The 27,025-nt window shown below is 38.6% G+C and overlaps 1 protein-coding gene across 18 annotated transcripts in view; it reads right to left on the minus strand.

The window, feature by feature from the left end:
- Nucleotides 1–27,025, minus strand: part of LOC129765136 (protein vein) — a 150,966-nt gene that overhangs the window by 24,702 nt on the left and 99,239 nt on the right. For 16 of the 18 annotated variants that reach the window (XR_008741389.1, XR_008741376.1, XR_008741388.1 and 13 more), the window contains 3 exons: nt 22,821–22,989; nt 6,240–6,382; nt 5,631–5,750 (listed from right to left, as the gene is read on the minus strand). Coding sequence is in view for 3 of the 18 variants with exons in the window: in XM_055765020.1 (XP_055620995.1) it covers nt 5,631–5,750; nt 6,240–6,382; nt 22,821–22,989 (432 nt within the window). In the remaining 15 variants the exon portion in view is untranslated. Of the gene's footprint in view, nt 1–5,626; nt 5,751–6,239; nt 6,383–22,820; nt 22,990–27,025 lie in introns of all 18 variants that reach the window. The other 2 variants (XM_055765018.1, XM_055765019.1) reach the window with 1 other exon arrangement.

Here is a 27,025-nt window from a genome sequence, read left to right on the forward strand (position 1 = left end):
TTGAAAACACGAATATTGTATTTAAAATTTCTCGGGGTTTTCGGTTCGACAACAAAAGTGCCTCGAAACTGGTAGAAACATAATGGAAGGTATCAGCAACGAATAAAGAATTATCCAAAATAAACGCTTCGTTTGACATCTTGACCCGTTGTTGTGGTGCATTTTGGATACGCTTATGGGCATTTTACCTCGCTTATTTCAGAATGGTGTAATATGAATGCGTTTAGAATTCTCGTTTATGATGTTTGTTTGTTTATTTGTAAACGTTCTTGCTCATGTCATTACAAAGAAAACAGACGATGTGGATGTGAAGAAACGTTGAAATATATAGTAAAAATACATGTTTCATCCTGTTTGTCCGGGCTTCCCCTATACGGTTGGTACGAAGGTGCGCTGTTGTTTTCATGCTTAGCTTAGAACGAGTGAAGACAAAAGAGGCGCTTAAATTTAATGTGTATGTTTGTGTATCAAATGAAGCGGGCACCACACAAGTGAGAAGCGATGGTTAGTATCTGAATTCTGCACCCTGTTTTGCGCTCACTTGTTTCTGAGCTTGGTGCACTCGGTACCAAGAGAGAATACGTGTTTGTTATGAACGCGCGCTGATGGAAATTAAACTCGAGGACGTTTTCACGAAGGACGGTGAAACCCTGGATGACGCCGCCCGAGTGAGATTGCTTCTACGCAAACTAAGAACCCAGTTACACGAGAAGTACGTGAATACTATTCTTCCCAAGCACCCTCGGGACTACACTCTGGACGAGACCGTCAAGAATCTGAAAAAAATGTTCGGTCGCCAGAAGTCAGTTTTCCATTGCCGCTACCGGTGCCTCGAAAAGCGGTGCGGATGATTTCACATCGTATCTGCCATGGTGAACAAACACTGTGAAGCATTGCAACTCTATAAGCTCACACCGGATCAATTCAAAGCTCTCCGTTTTGTCTGTGGACTCAAATCGCCACGGGATGCGGACATCCAGGCCAGATTGATTTCGAAGCTGGAAGCCGACGAAAACGCAGCAGAAAATGCAGGAAAAGTAACTCTTGAGAACCTTGTGGAAGAATGCCATCGCGTGGCCAACCTCAAGCAGGACACATTGATGGTGGAGAGCAAAGAAGCACACAACGTCAACACTGTTACTCGTAAACAGAAGAATCCTGCTACGAAGAAGTGTCAAAAAGTTCCTAAAACGCCCCGTTGGAAGTGCGGAGACCAGCACTATGTCCGTGAGTGTCCATTCGCTTTGCACACCTGCTCAAAATGCAAGCAACATGGACACTAGGAAGGCTATTATTCCAGTAGCAAGCCTGGCCCATCGAAGCAATCAAAGCCCAAAGAGAACAAGACGAGAAGCGTTTTCACGGTTTGCAACATTGGAAGCAAGCGGAAGTTCGTTCCGGTTGACCTCAACGGTGTAGCAGTCAATTTTCAACATGACTCGGCGTCCGACATCACCATTATTTCGAACGAAACATGAATGAACATTGGACAACCATCCACTCAACCGACGATGGAGTCTGCAATGACTGCTTCTGGAGGTAATCTAAATCTTCTTTCTGCGTTCCAGACCGAGATTACCATCGGTGACGTTGATCTTTGGTCAGTTCCAATTAGCAGCCTGGTCAACGTCAACGTCATCCAGCAGATACAAGAACAATTCATCAATCAATTCAAGCATCAGTTCCCGGAAGTTTTCAAAGCTCGCAGGGTAAGTGCACGAAAGCACAAGTGAAGCTGTACCTGAAGCCCGACGTACGTCCTGTCTACTGTCTGAAGCGACCAGTTGCATACGCTGCACTGCCTAGAGTAGACGCAGAACTCGAAAGGTTCCAGAAATGTGGTATAATTTCTCAAATTCAATTCTTAGACTGGGCTGCTCCAATAGTCGTCGTACGCAAATCGGACAACGTATCAGTCCATGTGTGTGAAGATTATTCTACGGGGCTGAACAACGTGCTGGTATGTGACCGGCATCCTTCGCCACACCCAGACGACATCTTTGCGGAACTGGCTGATGCAAGTTATTTCACGCATCTCGACTTGTCAGACGCCTACCTGCAGGTCGAGGATGAGGAAGAATCCTGCAAGCATCGTGAACACACATCGTGGACTCTTTCAATACAACCGAAACCAGCACCAGGCGCATTCCAACGTATCATCGATAGCATGGTGGCCGGCATCCCTGGAGTCAAGCCATACTTGGACGACATCCTCATCGCTGGTCGCACCAGGCAGGAGCACCTCTACGCTGTTCTCGAACGTGTGCGTGAGTATGGTTTTCACTTACGCCTCGAAAAATGCCATATTGCGCTACCTCAGATCGAGTTCCTAGGGCAATCCGTAGACAAGGGCGATATCCGACCCGATCCTTCGAAAACTGAAGCTAGTACTAAGATACAGCCTCCGAAGGATGTCAAGCAACTCCGTTCTTATCTTGGTTCTATCAACTACTATGGTCGATTCGTCAAGCAGATGAATCAACTGAGGGCTCCCCTGGACAATCTGCTCAAGAAACACGTTCCTACGACCCGTCAAAAGATATCATCGTCGCAGCAGATGCATCAGTGTATGGTCTTGGTGCTGTCATCATGCATCCTTTCCCAACCGGTGAGGTAAAGGCAATCGCTCATGCCTCTCGCACACTGACGCCTGCAGAGATGAACTACAGACAAGTGGAAAAGGAAGCATTTGCTCTGATATTCGCTGATACCCGCTTCCACAAGATGCTATATGGACGCCATTTTCTCCTGCAAACCGATCACCAACCATTGCTAAAGATTTTCGGCTCAAAGAAAGGAAAACCGCTTGCAGCGCTGGACGCTGACACTCCTGCTGTACGATTTCAGCATTCAACATGTTCCTACGGACAAATTCGGTAATGCAGACTTCCTGTCCCGGTTGATGTTATCGCAGCGTCGACCGGATGAAGACTACGTGATTGCCTCCGTTCACGTGGAATCTGAAGCGAAAGCAGTTCTCGATGACACCATCAGCAACCTTCCAGTAACGCACCAAACGATCTTGGTTGAAACGAAGAAGGACGCAGTTCTGCAACAAGTGGTTGGTTTCATCAATAACGGTTGGCCAGCAAATGCAAAGCAGATTGCCGACCCTGATGTCAAGAAGTTCTTCGCCAGAAGAGATGGACCTCAAGTCGTCGACGAATGCGTTATGTTCGGCGATCGGTTCGTCGTGCCATTTAGGTTTCGTATGCGAATCATCCGTTAGCTACATCGTGGACATTCTGGAATGGACCGGATGAAGTCTCTGGCGCGCAGCTACATCTACTGCCCCAATGTCGACGATGATGTGGCGCAGTTTGTTCGTCAATGCAGGGCGTTTGTTAAAGCAGCGAAGTCTCCAACGACAGCAACTCTGGAGTCGTGGCCCATTTCAGTCAGCCATGGCAACGTATTCATATTGACTTCGCTGGCCCTGGCACAACTATTTCGTCATCGTGGATGCCTATTCCAAGCGGCCCGAAATGTTCCACAGTCGATCCATTAACACCACTGCAACTATGGATATACTTCGTGAGACGTTTTCCCGTTTTGGCAACCCGGAATCATTGGTTTCAGACAACGGAACGCAATGCACCAGCGAGCGGTTCCAGCAATATTGCAATGCAAATGGTATCACCCATCCCCGTGATGCTCCATACCATCCGCAGTCCAACGGCGAAACAGAACGATTTGTCGATTCCCTCAAGCGTGGCCTCAAGAAGCTGAGTTATGGAGAAAGTTCACCTACACTGGAGCATCTGCACACATTTCTTTCGGTGTACCGCTCTACTGCAAACCCAAATACTCCGGAATCGACGTCTCCAGCTGAAGCGTTCCTAGGGAGACCAGTACGCAACACGTTGGACCTGCTAAGGAAACCTGATTCCGTTACTCAAGCTGCAAGGAACCACAAACAAGATGAGCAGTTCAATCGTCGACATGGAGCTGTCAAACGCAATTTCGAATGTGATGACCTGGTCTTTGTTGAGCAGCATAGCAAAAATGTCAAGTTCTGGGTTCCTGGCCGAGTCATCGAACGGAAAGGTTCCGTAAATTAAATCGTTGCTCTGCGCCCTTGCTACGATTGTGACACTTTTGAGGGAGAGACGCAACAACTGCCATGGGAAATACTCGACTCGATGAGTTTCAACCTCCAATAACACCTGCACGAGTTAATCCAGCAGTACCTTCTACATCCGTCAACCCAGCACCCTCTGCATTCGATTGCCCTGTTCCTATTCCGATGCAAGAAGTTGAGAACGATGCTACACCAACGCTTGAGCCATCCGATCAAGATGAAATAACTCTGTGACCTTCTTCTCGTGAATTAAAACTTCCAAGATGTCTTACTCACTTTTAAGAGGAGGAGATGTAGCAGGCCTTGCTTCTTAGAAGGCTATGAGTTTTATGTATTCATTAAAGTTTAATTCGTTAGTCAACCACCAAGCAAAATAGACCTCTTTTAATCGCTCCGAACTACCAGTCTATCACCGTGGTTTCGGCTACTACAACAAGTGACGCTCGAACTTGACGCAAATTTCTACGAGGTATCATTTGGTTTTTAAGGTTACATGATTGTATAAAAAAGGAGATTGAGCGTTATTAGAATTCGGCGAAGCAGCTTCCCGATGCTCAACGAGGTTGAAGTGATGCGACGGGGTGAGGTTTGCTACACCCAAAATAAAGTTGGCAGAAAGATATCATCTTTGGCAGATACTTCTCTTGTCACATGAGCAAATAGAAGCACCTTTTTTAAAAGCGTTAAAATGTTTGTATGTATGTCGCAGACCTCTCTTTCATTCAGACTGAATAATCAATGTGATTGTATAGCACATTTTTCGTTACTTTTAAGCCCATTCAATGCTATGAATGAGGATGTCAAAATATGTGCTAAATATTATATTTATTTTAGGTGAATAGATGAATTCCGAAAGGAGTGATACTCCGGAAGGTCAAAAGGTCGGGGACTGCAAATTTGAATGAAAGGAATAAAAATAGAATGTTATCTACCCTATTTTGTCGAACCAGCTGGTGGCATCGAATAATTACAACAGCATTTCTCAGAATTAAATTGAGCTATGTTTTCCGGAGATTTAGAACTGCATGAAAACGATTTCCACCAACAGTTGAAAGGTATTTAGGAAATTTCTTGGAAAAATATAGAATCAAGTAGGTACAGAACTGTTTCTTTTAGGCAAAATATTTGAAAAATTTGGTTTAATTTAACTGTTTTTAATGTGTTGAGACCGAAGAGACCTAGGTTTTTATTTGACGTTTGGGAAGTTGAGCTTTTTCCAGCAAAAAATATCAAAATGTTGTTATTCAGTTTTTTTTTCAAAAAATAATTTATTGAAATTCAATAATAAAAAGATATATCTCTCTAAGTTGTTGATGTGTTATGTAAAAATGTCTCACTTTTACAAAAGTCTTGTAAGAAGACAGGGTATCTTTGGTCTGGCGTCTCATAAACAACTAAAGAACAAGTTTGAGAATAAATTATTTTCTATAAAATTGACTCGAAACAATCATTTCAACAAACCCTACACGCGAAATCAATATACTCGATTATGTCCCGTAAAACATTACCATCAATTCTATTTCGCTAGGTTATTTATATATTTACGTGCATGCCCACTCTTGGAGATCCTCGAAGTGAATACAGGTGCCACCATTCAGGCAGAAATGCTCTGCCCCCGGTCCTCGGCAGGGTCGTGGATTGTACGGAGGTTCCGTCGAATGTGTCGATTCTGGAAATAGTCCAAAAATTAATGAAAGTGAAATTGACCGTGTGAGAATATAAACTGCCACGGCTCGTGCCGTGGTGTGAAAAAATCTTCGAAGTGAAATCGCTCGTCCCGCGCTGAATCGAGTCATATTTCATCGGGATTAATAATATTTTTTTTGCTCTCTCCGAAGTCGCACTTTTGGTTTCGCCACCGAGAGGTTTGGGGGTCGGTTTTGAGTGTTTCCAAATTAGAATCGAGTAAGTGGGGAGAACAGCGCCGCAACGTGCGGGAAACATCCGGCTTGGATTTCGACGTGTTGCACTTTCTACCTGCGCGACATTTGAGGTGTGCGCTGCTCAATTTAGTTTTTATTTTCTATTTTTGTCGTTCTCGAAGGAGAACGAGTAGCATGAGCAGCATCACAAGGTAAAAGTGCAACGCCGTGAAATCCACAGCCACTAGGCGAGGCGATCGTCGGAGAAAATGAAAGAAAATGCGATTTATAGTTACTTGGCTGCTTGCTGTTCGTATGTTTGGCCGCTATTCGAACATGCGTCGAGTTGGAAATCTTGGCGTATTTATTTTTAGCTCGGCACTCGTATTCTCCAGCATCGCTGGGAATCACCGAATGAATGATGAGCTCGGATCGTTTTCTAGTGGAAGAGAAAAGAACAGAATTTAGAGATAAAGTGTATGCGAGTGGTACGGAAAAACTGATGAGTTATGGAAGTATGATTGAGTTGAGAGTTTGTTAAAATGTGCTCGGAATGGATTGGGTGTTAAGTTATTCACGATACAAAATACATATCCTCAAGTGTGTTTTGAAGAGGCAGGGTGTAAATTAATTACAACGTTCCCATAAAAGCTTCGATAATATATTTATCGTATTAATTATATCCTCACATTTTGTACATTTTGATACTCTCGCTATACTTGAAATTGCTTAGAATAGTATTGGGGGCATTGCATTAAGAAGGCGTGATTATAATTATTTCACTATTCCAGGGACATTTTTTCCTTTAAATAACTGCTGTTAGGTTGTTAGATGACGTACAACTTTTCCGCAAACAAGAACCCCATCGTTTACAAAATCGGGTGCAGCATTACTTTTGGTATTCCAGTAGAGTAATTCCAAATGACAAAACATGAGTATTTTTGATTCGAATGAAAGAGTGTATTCCGTTTGGGTTGGAGGAAATATGAGTTTCCCACAGCAATTGGGATTTTTTTTGACTCAAGCGTAACTTTTGAAAAGGGCCTATCGATTTGAGTAAGAGAAATCTTTGATAATTTATATCTCAAAAACTATGAGTCGTACCGAAATAGTGTCTTAGAAAGAGTTATAGAGTATTGATGGTTGAATATGAAAAAAATGTACACTGAGAAAAAAAATTAGTTCTCTTTTTTTTATTTACAAAATAAAAATTTAATTTGCAATATCCAAAATACATATTTTTTAATTTTTTTTATACAAAATAGAAGTCATGCAGATAATTTAAAAAATAGGCCCAAAATGGTAAAACTATTTTTGACGAACTTTGTGGAACATCGAATTTTTAGGAATTTTCTAAACTTCGATTTTTTGTATTTTTTTTAAATCGTTTATTTTTACAGGCTCAGTTACATAAGTTTAATGGAGCCAAACTCCTATCTGTATTGTTACAAGTATATATAACATTTTTCATTAATTCTAGTGTTAATGGAGTAGAGAACCGATTACTCGCGGTTTGCTCGAGTTTAGAAGGGTGACATTTTTTCAGGAAAAGGAAGGGATATAAGGATATGTTGACAATGTTCACACTCACATTCGCACTCACATTCATCATACTCAATTCTTAAGCCTATCTTATATCTAATATGTATTTAATCGAATTTTTGTATGTTAACAATCATTTTTAGTGCACAAATTATGAATCCTGATGTGATTTAAAACAAAAAAGGTTATTATCAATCTCCTTCTAAATGTAGCCATTCTCGAAATATTTAAAAAAAAAATTCTAATTTATTGTCTTTTTTATAGTAAATGATCCCTTTTAATATGGGGGTCTTCGTAGCCACTTGGTTACGCGTTCGCTTACTAAGCGATCGATCGTGAGTTCAAACACAGGACCTTCAATTGACCATCTTTGTGTTGTTATAGAATAACTACGTCCAAGCAACCATCATCAGCGATGGAGATCGATCCACGGTCGAAATTAGATCGATTCATCCATACAACTGCTCTGCTCTGCAAGAAACATCGGGCTGCTGTTAATAACCCAACAATAATCAATATCAACTGTCTCCGCTGTCCGGTTTGCTGAACAATGGAAGAACAGAAAGAATACCCTTACGCCTAAATGGCTACTACTGTGTAATTTATCACAATGTAATGGAACAGAAAAACCTAACGCCTAAAAATGGCTACTGTGTAATTTACAATTTATAGAAACATAAACATATGTACAGGTATACGATTAAAACTCGGCTCTGTTACAGCTAAAATGCTAAGGAGCCTAATAAATAAATAAATGGGATAAAAAAAATCCCATTTAATATGTTTGTCGTGTAATACCGTCATGTTCATGAAATTTTATGAATTTGCTTATAATTTCCAACAACTTTTCCAAATACATCATCATGGTTCATTTTTTGACTCAAGCGTAACTTTTGAAAAGGGCGTATCGATTTGAGTAAGAGAAATTTTGATAATTTATATCTCAAAAAATATGAGTCGTACCGAAATAGTGTGTTAGAAAGAGTTATAGAGTATTGTTGGCTTAATTTGAAAAAAACATACACTGAGAAGAAAAATTAGTACTCTTTTTTTTTATTTACAAAATAAAATTTTAATTTGCAATATGAAAAAAAATGTATTTTTTATATTTTTTTCAATTTTTTTTATATAAAATAGAAGTCATGCAGAAAATTTAAAAAATGGGCCCAAGATGGTAAAACTATTTTTGACGAAATTTGTGGAACGTCGAATTTTTAGGAATTTTCGAAACTTCGATTTTTTTGTGTGTTAGCAATCATTCTTAGTGCACCCGTGGTTAGCGTCTCACATTATCATGCCGGGTGTTCGGGTTCGATTCCCGTTCTGGCCGGGGGATTTTACGTCAGAGAAATTTCCTTCGACTTGCACTGTGGTCACGCGTATTCTAGAGCTTGCCCATCAGAATACATTTAAGGCGTGTTATCTGGCTTAAGAAATCTCAACTAAGTATTAATAAATTACGCTAGTTGATGCATATGTTGAGACGGAAAAAGTTCCACAGGGAACGTTAACGCCATTAAAGAAGAAGAAGAAGAAGCAATCATTCTTAGCCAAAAATTATTAATTCTGATGTGATTTAAAACAAAAAAGGTTATTATCAATCTCCTTCTAAATGCAACCATTCTCGAGATATTTAAAAAAAATATTTCTAATTTATAATCTTTTTTATAGTAAATAAACTCTGTTAATATGTTTGTCATTCTTCGGCATAAGCTTCGAGTAACCGGTCGTGTGCTGTGAGCGTCTCCGTTGAAGCATTGTTTTCGGTTACCGTTGGCTGTTATTTTTTTTTTGTCGCCTGGGTGTGCTTTTTTCGCGCGTTTTCGAATTGTTCGAGATATCGTGGAACGCAGTGTGAACTCGGAATTGGTGAGAAAGGCTGAATCGTCAAAGCCTGGCAAGGCCATCGCTAACTGGCAACGCAAATGGAACGAAGGTGAATTGGGCCGGTGGCTCCACTCGATTATCCCTAAGGTTAGCCTCAAACCATGTTTCAAAAGTCTGGACTTGAGTCGGGACTTTATTCGCACCTTCTCCCGACTCATGTCCAATCACTGTTCGTTAGACGCGCTACTCTTTCGTTTCAATCTGGCCGGCAGCAATATCTGCGTTTGTGGCCGAGGTTACCACGACATCGAACACGTTGTTTGGTCGTGTGAGGTGTATCTTGTTGCCAGATCGAATTTAGAGAACTCCCTTCGGGCTAGAGGAAGGCAGCCCAATGTGCCGGTGAGAGATGTGTTGGCTCGGTTAGACCTTGATTACATGTCCCAAATATATGTTTTCCTTAAATCTATCGATGTTCGTGTGTGATTATCCTTATATCCTTATACCCTCCATTTCTTCCTTTATGAGTAATTGGTCCGCTTGCTATAAACAGGAGAATGAAATGTAAATTCACAATAGATGTACGAATAGATTTAAGAATTGAGTGTGTGTGATTATCAACATTGTAATAATTTCCTTATACCCCATCCTTTTCCTGAGAAAAATATGTCACCCTTCTAATCTCGAGTTCACCGCGAGTAATCGGTTTCCCACATTACTAACCATAGATTTAAGAAAATTGTTCATATATATAGTTTTAAAAATATATTTAAGATTTCGGCTCCTTTAAACTTATGCAACTGAGCCTGTAAAAATAAACGAATTTATAAAAAAAAAAAAAATGTTTGTCGTGTTATACCGTCATGTTCATAAAATTTTATGAATTATCTCATAATTTTTAACAATATTTTTGATTGATTGAAGTTTGTATTAAGATAAAAAAGATTTTTTAGTTTCGCTACGTTTTGTATTAACCCACATGTCTTCGAATGTTTCGTAATGTAACTCCTAAACATATGTCTAACCATAACGATGTATTTGGAAAAGTTGTTGGAAGTTTATAAGCGAATTCATAAAATCCCATGAACATGATGGTATAACACGACAAACAAATTTAAAGGGCCTATTTACTATTAAAAAGACGATAAATTACAAATATATTTTTAAATATCTCGAGAATGGCTACATTTAGAAGGAGACTACTAATAACCTTTTTTGTTTTAAATAACATCATGATTCATAATTTGTGATTAAAAATGACTGCTAACATACAAAAACTCGAAGTTTCGAAAATTCTAAAAAATTCGATGCTCCACAAAGTTCGTTAAAAATAGTTTTACCATCTTGGGCCCATTTTTTAAATTTTCTACATGACTTCTATTGTATATGAAAAAAATTGGAAAAAATATAAAAAAATACATATTTTTTGATTTCGCAAATTAAAATTTAATTTTGTAAATAAAAAAAAGAGTACCGATTTTTCTTCTCAGTTTATATTTTTCTCAAATTAAGCCAACAATACTCTATAACATTTTCTAACACACTATTTCGGTACGACTTATATTTTTTAAGATATAAATTATCAAAATTTCTCTTACTCAAACCGATACGCCCTTTTCAAAAGCTACGCTTGAGTCAAAAGATGAACTATGATGATGTATTTGGAAAAGTTGTTGGAAAATATAAGCAAATTCATAAAATTTCATGAACATGACGGTATAACACGACAAACATATTAAAAGGGATTATTCACTATAAAAAAGACAATAAATTAGAAATCTTTTTTTAAATATTTCGAGAATGGCTACATTTAGAAGGAGATTGATAATACCCTTTTTGTTTTAATTCACATCAGGATTCATAATTTGTGGCTAAAAATGATTGTTAACATACAAAAATTCGAAGTTTCGAAAATTCCTAAAAATTCGATGCTCCACAAAGTTTGTCAAAAAAAGTTTTACCATCTTGGGCCCATTTTTTAAATTTTCTGCATGAGTTCTATTTTGTATGAAAAAATTAAAAGAAAAATGTAAAATATGTATTTCGGATATTGCAAATTGAATTTTTATTTTGTAAATTGTAAAAAGAGTACTATTTTTTTCTCAGTGTACATTTTTTTATATTATACCATCAATACTCTATAACTCTTTCTATTTCGGTACGACTCATATTTTTGGGAAATAAATTATCAAAGATTTCTCTTACTAAAATCGATACGCCCTTTTCAAAAGTTACGCTTGAGTCAAAAAATTCTCAATTGCTGTGAAAAACTTATATTTCCTCCGACCCAAACGGAATACACACTGGAATTGGAATCTACAATTGGAATCAAAAATACAAGTTTTTAAAATCTGCATTTTAGGACGATTTAATTTGGAATTGCTGAGTATAGTGACCGGCATGAATAATAGCCCAATTAGTTTGTTATTTTTTTTGTCTCAATAATTCGTGGCGTACTTCATGTATACTTATTTTTTTGGTTTGTAACCAAAAAAGACAGTGAGACTTATGTTACTGAAGTATAAATAAAATAAATAAATAAATAAATAAAATTCCAATATTCATGATTTTTCTACAAATATTATTAAAATTTTGGACGTCTATCCTACGGAATTTGGAAAGAAACTGCCTGCAAGACAGATTCAATATCTAGTTTTACAGTTCCCGACCACGACCGTAATACATACCTAAGTCAACCATTTTGCTTTGGCCCTGATCGTCGCCAAAGGCAAGTTTGCGTGACGGAATTTTATTCGATTATTTCTGTGATTTTATCGACATTAAAAATAAAGTATTTCTTTTTCATCAATCTAATAGAATGTAACTGCAATCAAATGTACCAAGTTTCTCAAAAATCGGAGAGGATCGGGGTATCGGCCGGGCGATTTGGAGGTGTCGGGACCAAAGAGACAAGGATTTTTCGGTGACTTTTCGTTTTTTAGATATATTTTTATTAAGCGAAACACTTATCTTTCTAAATTCATGACATTTATTGTAAAAAAGTTTCAGTTTTTCATAAGAAGATTAATAAGAAGAAGTGATGGTGCCTATAATAAAAAAAAAACGTTGAAGGCACAATCCCTTAAGGGAGTATTCTAGTGTAGAGACACGAATTTCGGACGTTTCGTAAAAATAAAACAAAGATAGCGATAGAGAGATGCCTGCAGATTGTATCCATATAAATTCGACATGAATCGGTTCAGTCTTTAGGATGTTTTCCACAATCACGTTTATTTTCGGAAGGCTTACTTTTCATTTCGTAATGTTATATGATAAATCAAAAACGGTATGAAAATAATGAAATTTGAAAAAAATGTTCATGTTCACCTCGAAAAAACACCTTATGCAAAATATCAGCTCAATCGGACTTAAGGGAGGCGCAAAGAGTGGCGCGAAGCGGTCAAAGTTTGAGTTTATTTTTGAAAATCGAAAAATCACCCAAGGGGGGAAATCGGAAATCGGGGTTATAAAAAAAAGTTTGATGCCAAATGTCTTAAAATTGCATGAAACATCGAGATCTGCAGTCTTCTCGAATTCCAGTGATTTTTCGCTTTTCATGAAACCTCGAATTTTAACGTCTGCGACACTAAAAAATGAAGTCCGATTGAGCTAATATTTTGCATTGGGTATATTATTGTGTAAACCAACATTTCACAGCAAGTTCCGAATGAAAAATCGAAATAACTATTTCTATTGGCACCCTAAACCATAGGTTTTGACTTGCATACCGAAAAAACGACCAAAGTCCCAAAGTAGATCACGACGTTTTATGCAATTTCAAGGCATTTGGCATCAAACATTTTTTTTGAAAACCCGGATTTCTTTTACTCTCCTCTTGGGTGATTTTTCGGTTTTCAAAAAACTCAAACATTGACCGCTTTGCGTCACTCCCCTTTAAGTCCGATTGAGCTGATATTTCATAAGGTGTTTTTCGAGGTGGTGAACATTTTTATGAGGTAGCTTTTTGAAATTTTAGGGTCAATTTTTCCCATACATTCATTGGGACCCTAATGCACATATTCATCACTAATTTTATTTTTGTTGTTTTATCATAACGTTTCACCTATACACTCGCCCAAATGGGTATACATAATTGAGGGTAATGTATTACACTCAAATAATGCATTATAACTGTTCAATAGTTGATTATTTCAATAATCTTGAGAATAATCATCTTACCCTGGGCGGCCGTCTTCCTCCGTCTTCCCTTACATCTCAATTTATTCCTAGAAATCGTCAAGAACTTTCCGGTCAATACGAAACAATTGACCTGATGAATTAGCATTCGTTTGAATCCTAGAACGTTTTAGTAGCACTTTTTGTTACAGGAATATTTTTGATTGAAGAAAAATACATCTTTGGCTTAGAATTTGCATATACACTCTGTCTAACTTCTATAAGACCACCCTGATTCTATTTCGTTGCAACCCAAACAGTTTCAGAATTTCAACAAGATACATTCATACACTGTTGAATGCTTAGAATAGAATATTTTTAACGTCAATTTCGTTCAAAAGAGTTGTTAGTTTATCTATTGTACTTAAATATGATAATTTCAGCTGTCCAGTATCTATAATACCATTTCAAATTAATAAGGATTATCAATGAAAAATTCAAAACGATCGGCTGATTTACATGTCAATAATTGGCAACCTTGCCATTTTGGATAATAACCTGGAAAAATTCGTGTTGGAATACTATTTACCAGATGCTGTTGAACGAATTTCTCGATATTTTTCCATGTTTCCGAAATTGCGACCTTGAGCTCTTCAATCGAGGTGTACCGTTTTCCCTCATTGTAGATTCTGCGTACAAGGATCCCCCTAAGATTTTCAACAGGATTCAAATCTGGAGAGTGAGCCAACGAGCCTAAAAAAATAATTTTTTGGTCCTTAATCCATTGCTTAGTTTCCTTGCTGATATGAATAGTAGCATTGTATTGCTGGAATGTGATTTTTTTGTGACGATATCCACGCATAAACGGTAGGAGAGAGGATTCCGGAACATGTATGTAATCCTGTCTGTATGTGAAAGCTGTCTTGAGCTTTCCGGTTGCACAGAATCCCGCCCAAACCATGCACGAGCCTCCACCAAAATTCCTGATTGAAAAATACTGTTTCTTCTTCCGAAAATCACGCCAGTACCCGTTGAAACCATCAAGACCATCCTAACTGAACTTTTTTTCTTCAGTGAAGATAACCTATACATTGAAGAACTTTTCGTTATGGTATATAGAAAATGTATTCTTTTGGAAATATTCTTTGTCACAACACACCATGTCCCACTGTGGGTTCATGTGAGCTTTGGCAAAACTCAGACATCTTCCGATGTGAGATGGTGTAAGATGAGGCGCTTGAAACTTTTAAACCCTCTTTATGTGAAGATTTTTTATTAAAACTTGACGAATTGTCACACGAGTAACATTTAAATTGAAATATTGCTTTATTTGCATAAGCGATTTTGAGGTATTCGAATCTGTTCCAGCTATTTCCCGCTTATCCCGGTCAGAGAGCTTCGATTTACGTGGAGCACTCTCTTTCTTACCGTTTCCTTGAGGATTCGTCAAATAATTGAACACTACTTGAGGGGATCGTCCAATCCGACGGGAAATTTCTGATACCAATATTTTCTTGGTAAAATGCATCGATTTGTCTTTCTTTTCTCTCCGTGAATACTTTTCCCTTCGGCATTTTCCTGATTTATTGATGAAAACAACTTAAACAAAAAAAAAAATGTAACTGGTCTTATAGAAACTTGACACTTGGAAAATGCAAAACCTTTGGTTTTTCGCTCTGCGCTTGCACACAAACATATGAAAATCATACAATGCATGGTAGTCACCAATACCAACACAATACAATATAAGTTGAAGCATTGTTTGTTTATAATGGCACAAAACAGCAAGATCATCACCAGGTCTTATAGAAGTTGGACAGAGTGTATATTATATTCATTCATCTTCAACTTGAATAAATTTTTAATCACGGTTTAATTCTTATTTTGACAAGAAATTATTTCAATTTCTCACATCAATTTAAAAAAATTACCCAAACAGGTTTTTGTAGTGTTCTAGAAAATCCACTGCAACCACTTTAACAATGCCGATTTTAACTCCTACAAGGGAGTGAACCAACTCTAGCATTCATATCCATGGAAAAAATTAACATGTTTTCGAAATGAAAATTATTAATGATGAAGGAATCTTGCACGAAAATGATTTCCGATGGTTTTCAGTTATAATTTCAAAAATTTTATTTATCTTTATGATGTCTTTCAAAAATGGATAAAAAACGTTTTGAGAATTCAAAAAAACCATTAGCAATGATTTTCATTGAATTTTTTACGATTGAAAACTGCCTTTTTGTATAGTAATTCCAATGGTTCATGCTTGTTTCATTCTTTCAAAACTTTTCTTGATGTCGACGCCATACTTTGTTGTCCTAAAATGAACTCAGCACACCTTCCTTTATCAACCGTTATAAATGAAATGACCATGTTCCTGCCCTATTTCAGTAATGATGAGCCGAGTTCAGAGAATCTGGATTTTCGACATACTTGCCAGTCATTCCAGCTGTGTGGAACTACACGGTCCTTTTTAATGAACTAATATCAATACGAATGAACGTGTAAGGACCGCTTAAAACTTTTCAACATAATCCAATGCAACTGACGATCGTAGGTTCCACTAGGACTCTAGGACTAAAGGGTGTGTCACATCAAATTGCATCACGGAAAAAACGCTGTAGAAATTTAATTTTTAGGAATTATATCTTCAGCTTTCGCTTATAATCAGATAAGAGTGTATAGATCACGTTGGCCATGCTTCACTGTCAATTTTTCGTAAATTTGGAAAAATGTCGTCGAACGAAAAAGAGCGTCGTGAATTAATCCTGCGCACTCATTTCGAGAATCCGGAGTTGTCACATCGGGACATCCGTAAGATGCTGGGAATCGTCCAATCCACTGTCAGCAGAGTACTAAAACGATACTTCGAGAACCTAACCATCGACCAGAAGGTGAAGAACGGCAAAAATGGATGCTCCGTCAGTGAAAAAGATCACAAGCGCGTATTTAAGCAGTTTAGACGTGATCCGAGAAGTTCGGTCCGGGATGTCGCTAATAAGCTGAATTTGTCAAGTTCATTCGTCCAGCGGACTAAGCAGCGGGAGGGCCTGCGTACATACAAGGTTCAGAAGGCTCCTAACCGCGACGAAAGGCAAAACATGGTGGGGAAGACGCGAGCCCGGAAGCTGTACACCGAATTGCTGACGAAGCCGCATTGCCTGGTAATGGACGACGAAACCTACGTCAAAGCGGACTTTCGTCAGCTGCCGGGCCTGTTGTTCTTCTCCGCAGAGAACAAATTCAGCGTTCCGGAGGAGATTCGCAAGCAGAAACTATCCAAGTTTGCCAAAAAGTACATGGTGTGGCAAGCGATCTGCTTTTGCGGAAAGCGGAGCGCCCTCTTCGTGATGACCGGCACGGTAAACGGGCAGGTTTATCTTAAGGAGTGCCTACAGAAGCGCTTACTACCACTATTGAAGCAGCACGAGGGCCCGACCATCTTCTGGCCGGATCTCGCTTCGTGCCACTATTCAAAGGACGTGTTGGAGTGGTACGTAGCCAACGGGGTCACCTTCGTGCCAAAGGAAATGAACCCGCCCAACTCGCCGGAGCTTCGCCCAATAGAGAAATATTGGGCGATTATGAAGCAGGCCCTCCGGAAGAACCCAAAAGTTGTCAAATCTGAGGCGGACTTCAAGAGAAAATGGATTTCTGTTAAAAAAAAAACTACAACCTGACGTTGTACAGAACCTTTTGGACGGGGTAAAGAGGAAGGTGCGAGCATACGGGCTTGGGCTCGAAGTATGAATAAAAAGAAAATGCCAAAAGTTGTTTAATAATTTTTATTTTACTGTCTAAAATTTTCAAAAGGATCGGTCTACTGGGCGAATTTCTACAGCGTTTTTTCCGTGATGCAATTTGATGTGACACACCCTTTAGGACACATCACAGATGGAAGTTTTGATGATATTCAACTGCTTCGTGATTGTAACACCTGACCGTATTGTATTTTCAACGTTAGTGAGCAGAATTATTTTTCGCCTCTCAAATATTTGTACATGTTAGAAAAGCATGTATTTCTGACTGAAAAATTGTAGGCCAATTTGAAAGGAAACCTAAAGTGATTTATCCAGTCTTCACTCACGCTTACTAAAGTGTTCAATTGAACATTTTTAGGGTTTGTAAATGTCCCTCAAGATTTCCATATTGTTTTACACGTTTAAGCTTCAGAGTAATCAGCTGCTGCAGTAACCGATATAACCATTTTTCAGTTATTTCCAAGTGTGCATACTTTTTGGTGCGGTCTATAGAGTTGGTATTAATTTATGCCGATCACTGTATGTTTATGAAAACCGATAGGTTCTATTCACTATTCACTTCACACCTTTGAAGGTTTATTTTTCAAATGAATTCAATATGCACAGCTCCAAGCGAAAAGAAGGGATTATATTGAAGCTCGAACCATTGAAAATGCTGAATTCACCCGCTCTCACTGGAATCCGTCATTAAACATAACCTCATGAGATTCAACTACGACCGAAATCCTATGTTACTGTTTTCTGAACTACGTTTTGCTATTGATTGTTGAATTGAACAAAACAAACTGAAACACCTGAATGCAGTCCGGTTAATTCGGACACCAGAACACTTTATATTACACTCTTGAGTAATCTATGTCATCTATCTGATGTTCCAGGACCAGACTTTGGAGATTTAGAAAGGCATTCTTAGGATATCTACGTAGATGTTGAAGATGTAGAAAAAAAAGCTACTGAACTGAGCGAGAACAAAACAATAACTTTTAGGACCATTTGCTGAACCATCAAATGGTTGGACGACTAAAGTTTGAAAAAAAAAATAGAAATTTAAATAAAAACATGTCCGATTAATTTGTTTAGAAAGAAAAAATCCTGTCATGTCCATATCCTAAGCATTAGCTATATAATGTCTTTATGTACCTTTCTCAACCGTTGATAGTTCTCCAGTTTAGCCTTATTATTCTACCTTTTAATTTAGTAATACCATTACATTTTAGTGGGTACCCGAAATATATTATAATCAAGGATTGTTAACCGGTTTTACTGGTAATTCCGGGTCATTTTCCATTACCGAATTACCGGTAATTTTACAATCAATAACCGGTAATTTCGGTATTTTTTTTACGTCATAAATAATATTTGCCTTCATGCCGCTTTGAAATATTACTCGAGAATCAAATAAGATCAAAGACTTCCGACCTACGACCTCCGAACTTCAGTTCAAAAAATAGTTGCTCGATCTGAAAACGAAACACAGGATAAGCTTCAGCGATGAAGAACTGTCAGCGATAAAGGAACTGGTTGATGCCATCGAACCAGTTCTGGTCGCTGTTGAACTTCTATTGCGGAAGAAGTGCACCCTTTATGAAGCTGACGTCAGATTGCAAGTTATGCTAGAACAGCTATCGGAGCAACCATCGGAGATTTAGAAGCAGATGCTTGAAGACCTGATTGAAAGGATTGCAGTTTTCGTATATGCAGATTTGTTCCCGCATATGAATAATCATTCTGCTCGTGATCGTCGCAATTAATTATGACTTTGACCACCTCTATTAAACGTCACGGACTGCATTGATCAAGCATGCATTTCTTGATCAAATTTGACGATGATGATATTGATGTTTGTTTTTTTTTGTAAACTAATCATTCTAAATAAAAGCCGTTTCTTCAAGAAAATTGGGTATTTTAAAGTATTTTTTTCACCGGTTGTTTACCAGTTTTACCGGTAATGAAATTTTCATTACCGAATAACCGGTTATTGAAATTTTGGCACGGTGATGCAATCCCTAATTATAATGCGAACAAGCATCCCCTGGTAATTGAATAAATTTCCATTGCACCTAAATAATGCATTACGTGGATACCATCAAAATCGTCTTATCAATAATTTCTATGCCAATCAATGATGATCATGAGGGATCTCACCTGGAAAGGAAACATTTTAAGTAAAGGGTGTGTCACATCAAATTGCATCACGGAAAAAACACTGTAGAAATTCGCCCAGTAGATCGATCCTTTTGAAAATTTTAGACAGTAAAATAAAAACTATTAAACAACTTATGGCATTTTCTTTTTATTCATACTTCGAGCCCAAGCCCGTATGCTCGCACCTTCCTCCTTACCCCGTTTATAAGGTTCTGTACAACGTCAGGTTGTAATTTTTTTTAAACAGAAATCCATTTTCTCTTGAAGTCCGCCTCCGATTTGACAACTTTTGGGTTCTTCCGGAGGGCCTGCTTCATAATCGCCCAATATTTCTCTATTGGGCGAAGCTCCGGCGCGTTGGGCGGGTTCATTTCCTTTGGCATGAAGGTGACCCCGTTGGCTTCGTACCACTCCAAAACGTCCTTTGAATAGTGGCACGAAGCGAGATCCGGCCAGAAGATGGTCGGGCCCTCGTGCTCCTTAAGGTAAACCTGCCCGTTTACCGTGCCGGTCATCACGAAGGGGGCGCTCCGCTTTCCGCAAGAGCAGATCGCTTGCCACACCATGTACTTTTTGGCAAACTTGGATAGTTTCTGCTTGCGAATCTCCTCCGGAACGCTGAATTTGTTCTCTGCGGAGAAGAACAACAGGCCCGGCAGCTGACGAAAGTCCGCTTTGACGTAGGTTTCGTCGTCCATTACCAGGCAATGCGGCTTCGTCAGCAATTCGGTGTACAGCTTCCGGGCTCGCGTCTTCCCCACCATGTTTTGCCTTTCGTCGCGGTTAGGAGCCTTCTGAACCTTGTATGTACGCAGGCCCTCCCGCTGCTTGGTCCGCTGGACGAATGAACTTGACAAATTCAGCTTATTAGCGACATCCCGGACCGAACTTCTCGGAACACGTCTAAACTGCTTAACTACGCGCTTGTGATCTTTTTCACTGACGGAGCATCCATTTTTACCGTTCTTCACCTTCCGGTCGATGGTTAGGTTCTCGAAGTATCGTTTTAGTACTCTGCTGACCGTGGATTGGACGATTCCCAGCATCTTACCGATGTCCCGATGTGACAACTCCGGATTCTCGAAATGAGTGCACAGGATTAATTCACGACGCTCTTTTTCGTTCGACGACATTTTTCCAAATTTACGAAAAATTGACAGTGAAGCATGGCCAACGTGATCTATACACTCTTATCTGATTATAAGCGAAAGCTGAAGATATAATTCCTAAAAATTAAATAGCTACAGCGTTTTTTCCGTGATGCAATTTGATGTGACACACCCTTTATGCAGGGGTATCGTTAGCTGATGTGTGGAATAATCTAACGATATTCTCTCAAAACAGAATAAAACTCCAAAATCGATGAAGCGGAATTAGTACGATATTAAGCCGAGCTGTTCGTCAAGTAAGGACATCCCAGAGGATTTTGCAGATAGTGAAATGTAACGATAGGAACTGCCTCTTTGCACCAAGGAGTAATTACATTTGTGTAAATCAACATCAATTTATATCAGTCCATGTTCCTCTCAGCTTAATGCCACATGGGTTGAAAGCACCAATCCCAACTGATGTCAGCATAAATTTTCCGTCTATGTATAATTCTATGTCGAAAGTTCTTCCGATGTCGCTACTTGCATCTAAGGAACATTAAAATTTGATTCCGACCTGGGCAGATATCTATTTTTTTATGTTGAACGAACGACTTTGACTTTGTGTAAAGATTAGCGTTACGTAACATAAGGGGGAGGGGGTTTTGTCTTGCGTTACTTTTGTTACATGTGGGAGGGGGTCCAAAAATTGCATTTTTAGCGTTACGTAATTTGTGCACGACGCATTACTGGAAAATTCCGAGAAGGTCTATAGCTTTACTATAGACCTATAGAATAGCCCGCATCGGTTCGCGGATAATCGGAGTTCCACTGTATATACACAACATTTCAAAAACAGACAAACACATCATTTAAAATATGGAATATGTTAACGTGATGTATGCTAGAAACTTCTGGTCAAGCTGATTTCCAAAAAATTAAGATACGAAAAATCTCAAGCTGATTGCTCGAAACTCCAGATAATGGGCCCTATTATAGAAATCGGGGTGATAAGAATTTCGCTCGTTAGTTCTATTTTACTATTATAGTAATCGAGCAATTCGATAGCATCGAGCGAGTGATAGCTATCGATGCAAGTGTCAGAACTTTTCGAGTCGAGTTTCGACTTGTTGTATATCTTCAGAGAATTATTTTGTTTTGGTTTGCGTCCCTGATATTTTTCTTTGGGAAACATTTCAGAAACGCTTAAATATATGCAATTCTCAACACATGTTCGTTTGTTCTGATCAGTATTTGTTCTAAGGTGCTACCAGAATAGTCTATACAAGATAAATCTTCAATCCAGCATTATTTCTATTGATCATGTTATAATTTACAATGTAGAACAGAACTTACTTCCAGCGCATATTTCAGTGGTTGAAAATGAGTGGACAGACAAATCACCACCAGCTTGAACGACTCGTTGAACCAATGAAAGCGAATGTGAACATTGCTCGAGGTATTTGTGGAGGCAGTTGAAATAGAATCCCGGTTAAGGAAAAGTGGGAGGAATTCAGTGAGGAGCTTAATGCACTGAGACTATCAATGCGTCTTGGTTCAGAATGGCAAAAAGTAAGTGTTTCTTCCACGATACATATAACTTAATAAGTAAAAAAAAGTGGAATTCATGTGTGACTCCTTACAGAATTCCATAGATTGCAGTTGTGAAAAAACATGAAAAAAATCATTTTCTAATAATTATATTTTTTTTTTTTTTTTTTTTTTTATCTTCGCTTATTTTTCGTCGGCCTATTTCCGCCACTTTAGTGCCAATCACCGACATCAGGGAGGCGACTCCACCTGTTCCTACCTATCAGACTCAACAACTCATGAGCCGGGCCAACTTCTTTTACTTCCGCTCCGAAGGAAGACGTAACCAGAGATTTTTCGCCTCAGAAAATCCCAACGACGCCAGCTGGGATTGAACCCAGGCCGATCGGATTGTGAGGCTGTTACGCTAACCATACAACCACTGGCGCCGTCGTTATTATTATATGTTTGTAAAGCAAATTGTTCTATGATGTCGTTTTTATTACACATCCATGCATGCATTACGCCGATTACGCTTCATTTGTTGAGGGAATATCAGTTTTCTCCAAAACATAACCATATTAACACTTTGGAAATATAGATATGTATAATTTTCATATCAGATGTCTTTTTTGGCATTTTTCTACAGTGCTTTGTGGAACATTTCAAACTCGTTTCAAAATATGTCAGCACCGCCACATACATTCGAGCACAGTAACGAATTGAGCTGTTTTCCTCGGTGTGATAGTGATAGTGATTGTTGATTGTATTGACAACCAACATTAAGCGTATACGGTGTTAATTTATGTTATATGCTCAAACGTATCCCTAAAAATACAATTGTGGTCCACTATACACTCACTTTAGGTGCACTTGTGCGTATTTCGTCACGTTCCGGTTGATGGAACGTTTGTCCTTGAACCACGTCACTTTGGGCGGCGGCTGCCCCCGAACTTTGCACACCAGACGCACCCGTTTCCCCTCCTGTCGCGTCACGTTCGACGTGATGGAATAGATCACTGGTGGTTTACCTGAAAGGAGAGAGGAAGAAAAGACCATAAAATCAGCCATGGGAAAATAAAATGAAATTTGTTCCGATCCCATCGAAAAAGATCACCACCCCAATTCGGCCCGTGGAGGAACCGGTCGATTAATGTGGCGCGATGCTCCATTTGTTTCACGATATTCTGCCCAGACATACAGATTGAGGAGATGAAATAAAATTAGATGGGGTTTTTGAACTTGGGGCGATTTCGTAAACACAGCGGAAGATGTGCGAAAAAATTAATATGCTGTATACGCGAAATTACGCAGACCTGAATTAAGTTCGCAGCAGAAATGGAAGGCGGAAAAATCTTCTAGACAGTCAGACATATCTATCAATGTGGTTCAGTTTTTCGGCTGCTGTGCGGCTGCTTCCCTGTTTCATCGGCGTATCGAGCAGCAGTCATCTGACGGCTGACGGAATGGCGGATGACGATGATGATTGCCTGGTGAGAATCGTTTCATGTATTATATTTGCTTACGGCCCACCCCGCCGCAGCCGCCGCCGCAATCATCGCTAGAGGCGCGCAAATTTGTTGCAGAGTCAATCATATTAACGGGTTCGCAGACATTATCTGTGGCGCGGAGGTTTTCGAAGATGCTTTACGTGATTTACGGTCAGCTTCATTGTAGCGAGAAGGGAATAAATTGGATTAGCCCCTATTGCGATCGTTGTTATGGCAATTTTATTACTATTTATTTATGGAAATGTATTTTATACGCAGATGATTTTAAGGACGGCTTGAAGAGCTGCTGTTTTGAATTAATGGAGTAGCGTGGTATTTTACTCGTCAGCGAAATAACACTGTAATTATTGGATGGCTGTAGAAAATTACGGTGTTTCGGTTTTATATCTCGTTCCGGATATTCTCATTAAACTATTTACATTAATTAAAAAACAGTATATAGAACGCACTGTTGTTGATCATTGAAACTATCATGTTGTAACAGAATAGATTTTCTTTCTATTTATATACAACATATCCCGTTCACTTACAGTAAATTATGATTATTCATAACATTTGAACTTTTAATGTTCTACGCTGATTTCCAGTTCCAGCCAACCGATCACATCAGCGTTTGATCGCTAGCGGAGGGCGTGTCACACTCGGAAAATAACTATCATCACACTTAGAGACCTTCAACAAGCCGATATGGTGAAAATTGCGTGAAGTTCTTAAAAAATTTAAAAATAAATTCCGTTATAAAACAAATCTAACAGTAGACAAGCTAAACTTCAATTATGCTGCTAGGTGTATGATCATGATTCTCGGTCATCATTAGAGAGTTGAGGGAGTTAATAACGCACGCTATAAAAAATTGACTGATTCTGAATTGGATTGAATTGATGAAAAAAACTTCAAAAAATAATTCATGGACCAAATTTTCCTTAAATGCGACATTTCTTAAGCCTTTTAAGAAATATTTCGACGCTCTGCCAGGCACTGACCAGAACCGGTAGCCTTGATCGATGAAAAAATAAATGTCGGCATGTTCTACGGATCGTTCGTGGTCTAAGCGATCAGCTGCTTCCCTGTTTGATCACAAAATTATTGAAACAGATCCTCCTTTTATGACTCACTCAGAAATTTCCTATCGGTCGCAGCTGGGGGACTTTGAGAGGGCTGGTGAATTTCGGTACAGTATCTATCTGCAGTCGCTCTTTGTGGGTGATTGCCTGCTGCCTAGACACGGCCAGACTAACGCTTCCGCATAAAAACTGTCCATTTTAGTCATTATTACTTGTTCATAGTTTGACCGAAATGTGAAATTAGGGTGGACATTCGTTTAGCCGCATCTTCATATTTCGATAAAAAAAATTGTGCGGAAGATTTCGAGTTCAATCAGTAGCTAATATTTAGTATGTCCTCCTCCATTTCGGATCACTTCAAAAATTTGATTTGGCATCGAGCCAGACAGCTTTTTAAGTGTTTTCATATCGATTAGGGCCCAACACTCCTGAATTGTCGTCTGTTTGCATAGACCATCCCGGCCAAGATTCCCCATAGGTTCGCTATGTGATTGCAATCGGGACTGCAGGCAGGCCATTCATGAAGCGGAATGTCCTTCTCAACAAATCATGCCTTTGATTGCTTGGAAACGTGGATCGATGCATTATCCTGCTGAAAAACGATATCCTCAGTAGCGTTATTCTCAATATGGCTAATCAAAACGTCCTCCAGAAACTCAAGATACTTTTCGGAGTTCATTCGGATGGAAATGAAACAAATAGGAAGCTTGCTGTGATAGAAAAAGGCTCCCCACACCATCAAACTTCCGCCCCCAAAGTTTCGCTTCAATGTGAATCTGTGAGTGAGACGCGCGTCCTTTCAATAAAAGTGATTAAAATATACTACCACTACAGCAAATAAGTATCCCGATAGAAAGAACATTCCTAATTGTTTTATAAGAGTTTTTTTTTTTCAAATGCGGCTAAACGAATGTCTATCACTGTATTTTATAATTTTTTTTAATGACCAACCGAAATAAGTCCATTTTTTAAATGCAAACGTTATAACAAAGTCCAAGAGATGATGATCCTAATAAGTTCGGTAGTCTCGATGGACGAACAACGGCGAGACCATGAGTTCATCAATATTAGACTCTAAAATCAAAATGCAAGTCGGGGGTAGTTTTGTTCCCACCGAAATGTGTTTCCCTAAGATGGATTTCTAAACAAATATGCCTGGCGGAATCTGCATTGCAAATATATGCAAGTTGCGTGTACTTTGTACTCGCTTGTCTTTGTGCAGACCGGAATATGTTACCATAAAACGTACTTCTAAATTGAGAGGCCTGGGAAAATCGTCATTTCAGATACTAGAGGTAAATGAACTTTTTGTTAAGTTCAAATGAATAACATTCTTTCACAATGAATGCGATATATGTAAAAAAAAACTATGAAATAAACAAAATTTTGACAACTTAAAAAAATAAAAAAAAGAACTTTCGCGGTTCGAGAACTACGTAAACATGAGAGATGCAATAATTTTAGAAAGAAATGTAATATAATGTAATACAATGATCGTTTGACAATACTTCTGTTCACATATTTACTTGTAAGGAAGAACATAATATTTTACAATGCATGAATTGATCTCACATGGCAACTGTTCAAACTTTTCGCTTAGCAAATATTTTCAATTGAATTGAATTCGAAAATTGTTTCATTCATTCGATAATTTAATCAATGCAATCAGTGCTGAAAATATTCACGTTCACGACATTAAAATTCGGCGAATTTTGCCTTCCTTATATTGATAACCTACTGCTCAAGCGAGAGTTCACGCGTCTCGACTCTTTTGTTATACTCATTATGACAGATATGGTGTTGAGTTTCAACAGGAAAGAATTCATCCGATACTGGGAAAAATCTAATTCCTTCATTCGTGAATAAATTTTGATAATTTGTGGCACTGAATACAATACAAATACTTACTAAAACAACGGTAGTCCCACATCAACCTTGCGGTTATACCATAGATATAACCCACCCAATTTTTTTCATTTTTTGGTACAAACTCTGTAGATTACAGATTTTTGTCCTGTAGGAAAAGATTTTTTTGGGGTGCTAAATTTACAACACGTGGAGTTGGCCAATGAAGTATGGAAGAGATTTGATTTCGATTATTTGACCCTGAAATCTTTTTTACGTGTAGGATTGCTTGAAACGAATTGAAGGTTCGCTCACATTTCCGACGCTTTGATGCCCCTTTTTTTTAATATTCTCACTAATCATCAAACAGATGAATATTTTGACGCTTAAGTAATATTTTTTCGACCTTCATGCTAACGACAGAGATTTTTGTATGCCACAAATATTATAAAAAGTATAGACTTTCGGAACATATTTAGCATAAACCGAAAAAAAAACACATTTCTTGCCATCCCAACGTTTTAGAGCCCAGGTGTTTTTGAAAAGGTTGCCTGAAACTGATTAATTTCATCCATAGAAAGTTATAGTAATCGAAAACAATCATCATAACGTCTTCAGTTGTTCTTATGTTTTTTGGATTTTGGATT

The sequence above is a fragment of the Toxorhynchites rutilus genome, chromosome 2 (genome assembly GCF_029784135.1).
Source record: "Toxorhynchites rutilus septentrionalis strain SRP chromosome 2, ASM2978413v1, whole genome shotgun sequence".
Classification (NCBI taxonomy): Eukaryota; Metazoa; Arthropoda; class Insecta; order Diptera; family Culicidae; genus Toxorhynchites; species Toxorhynchites rutilus.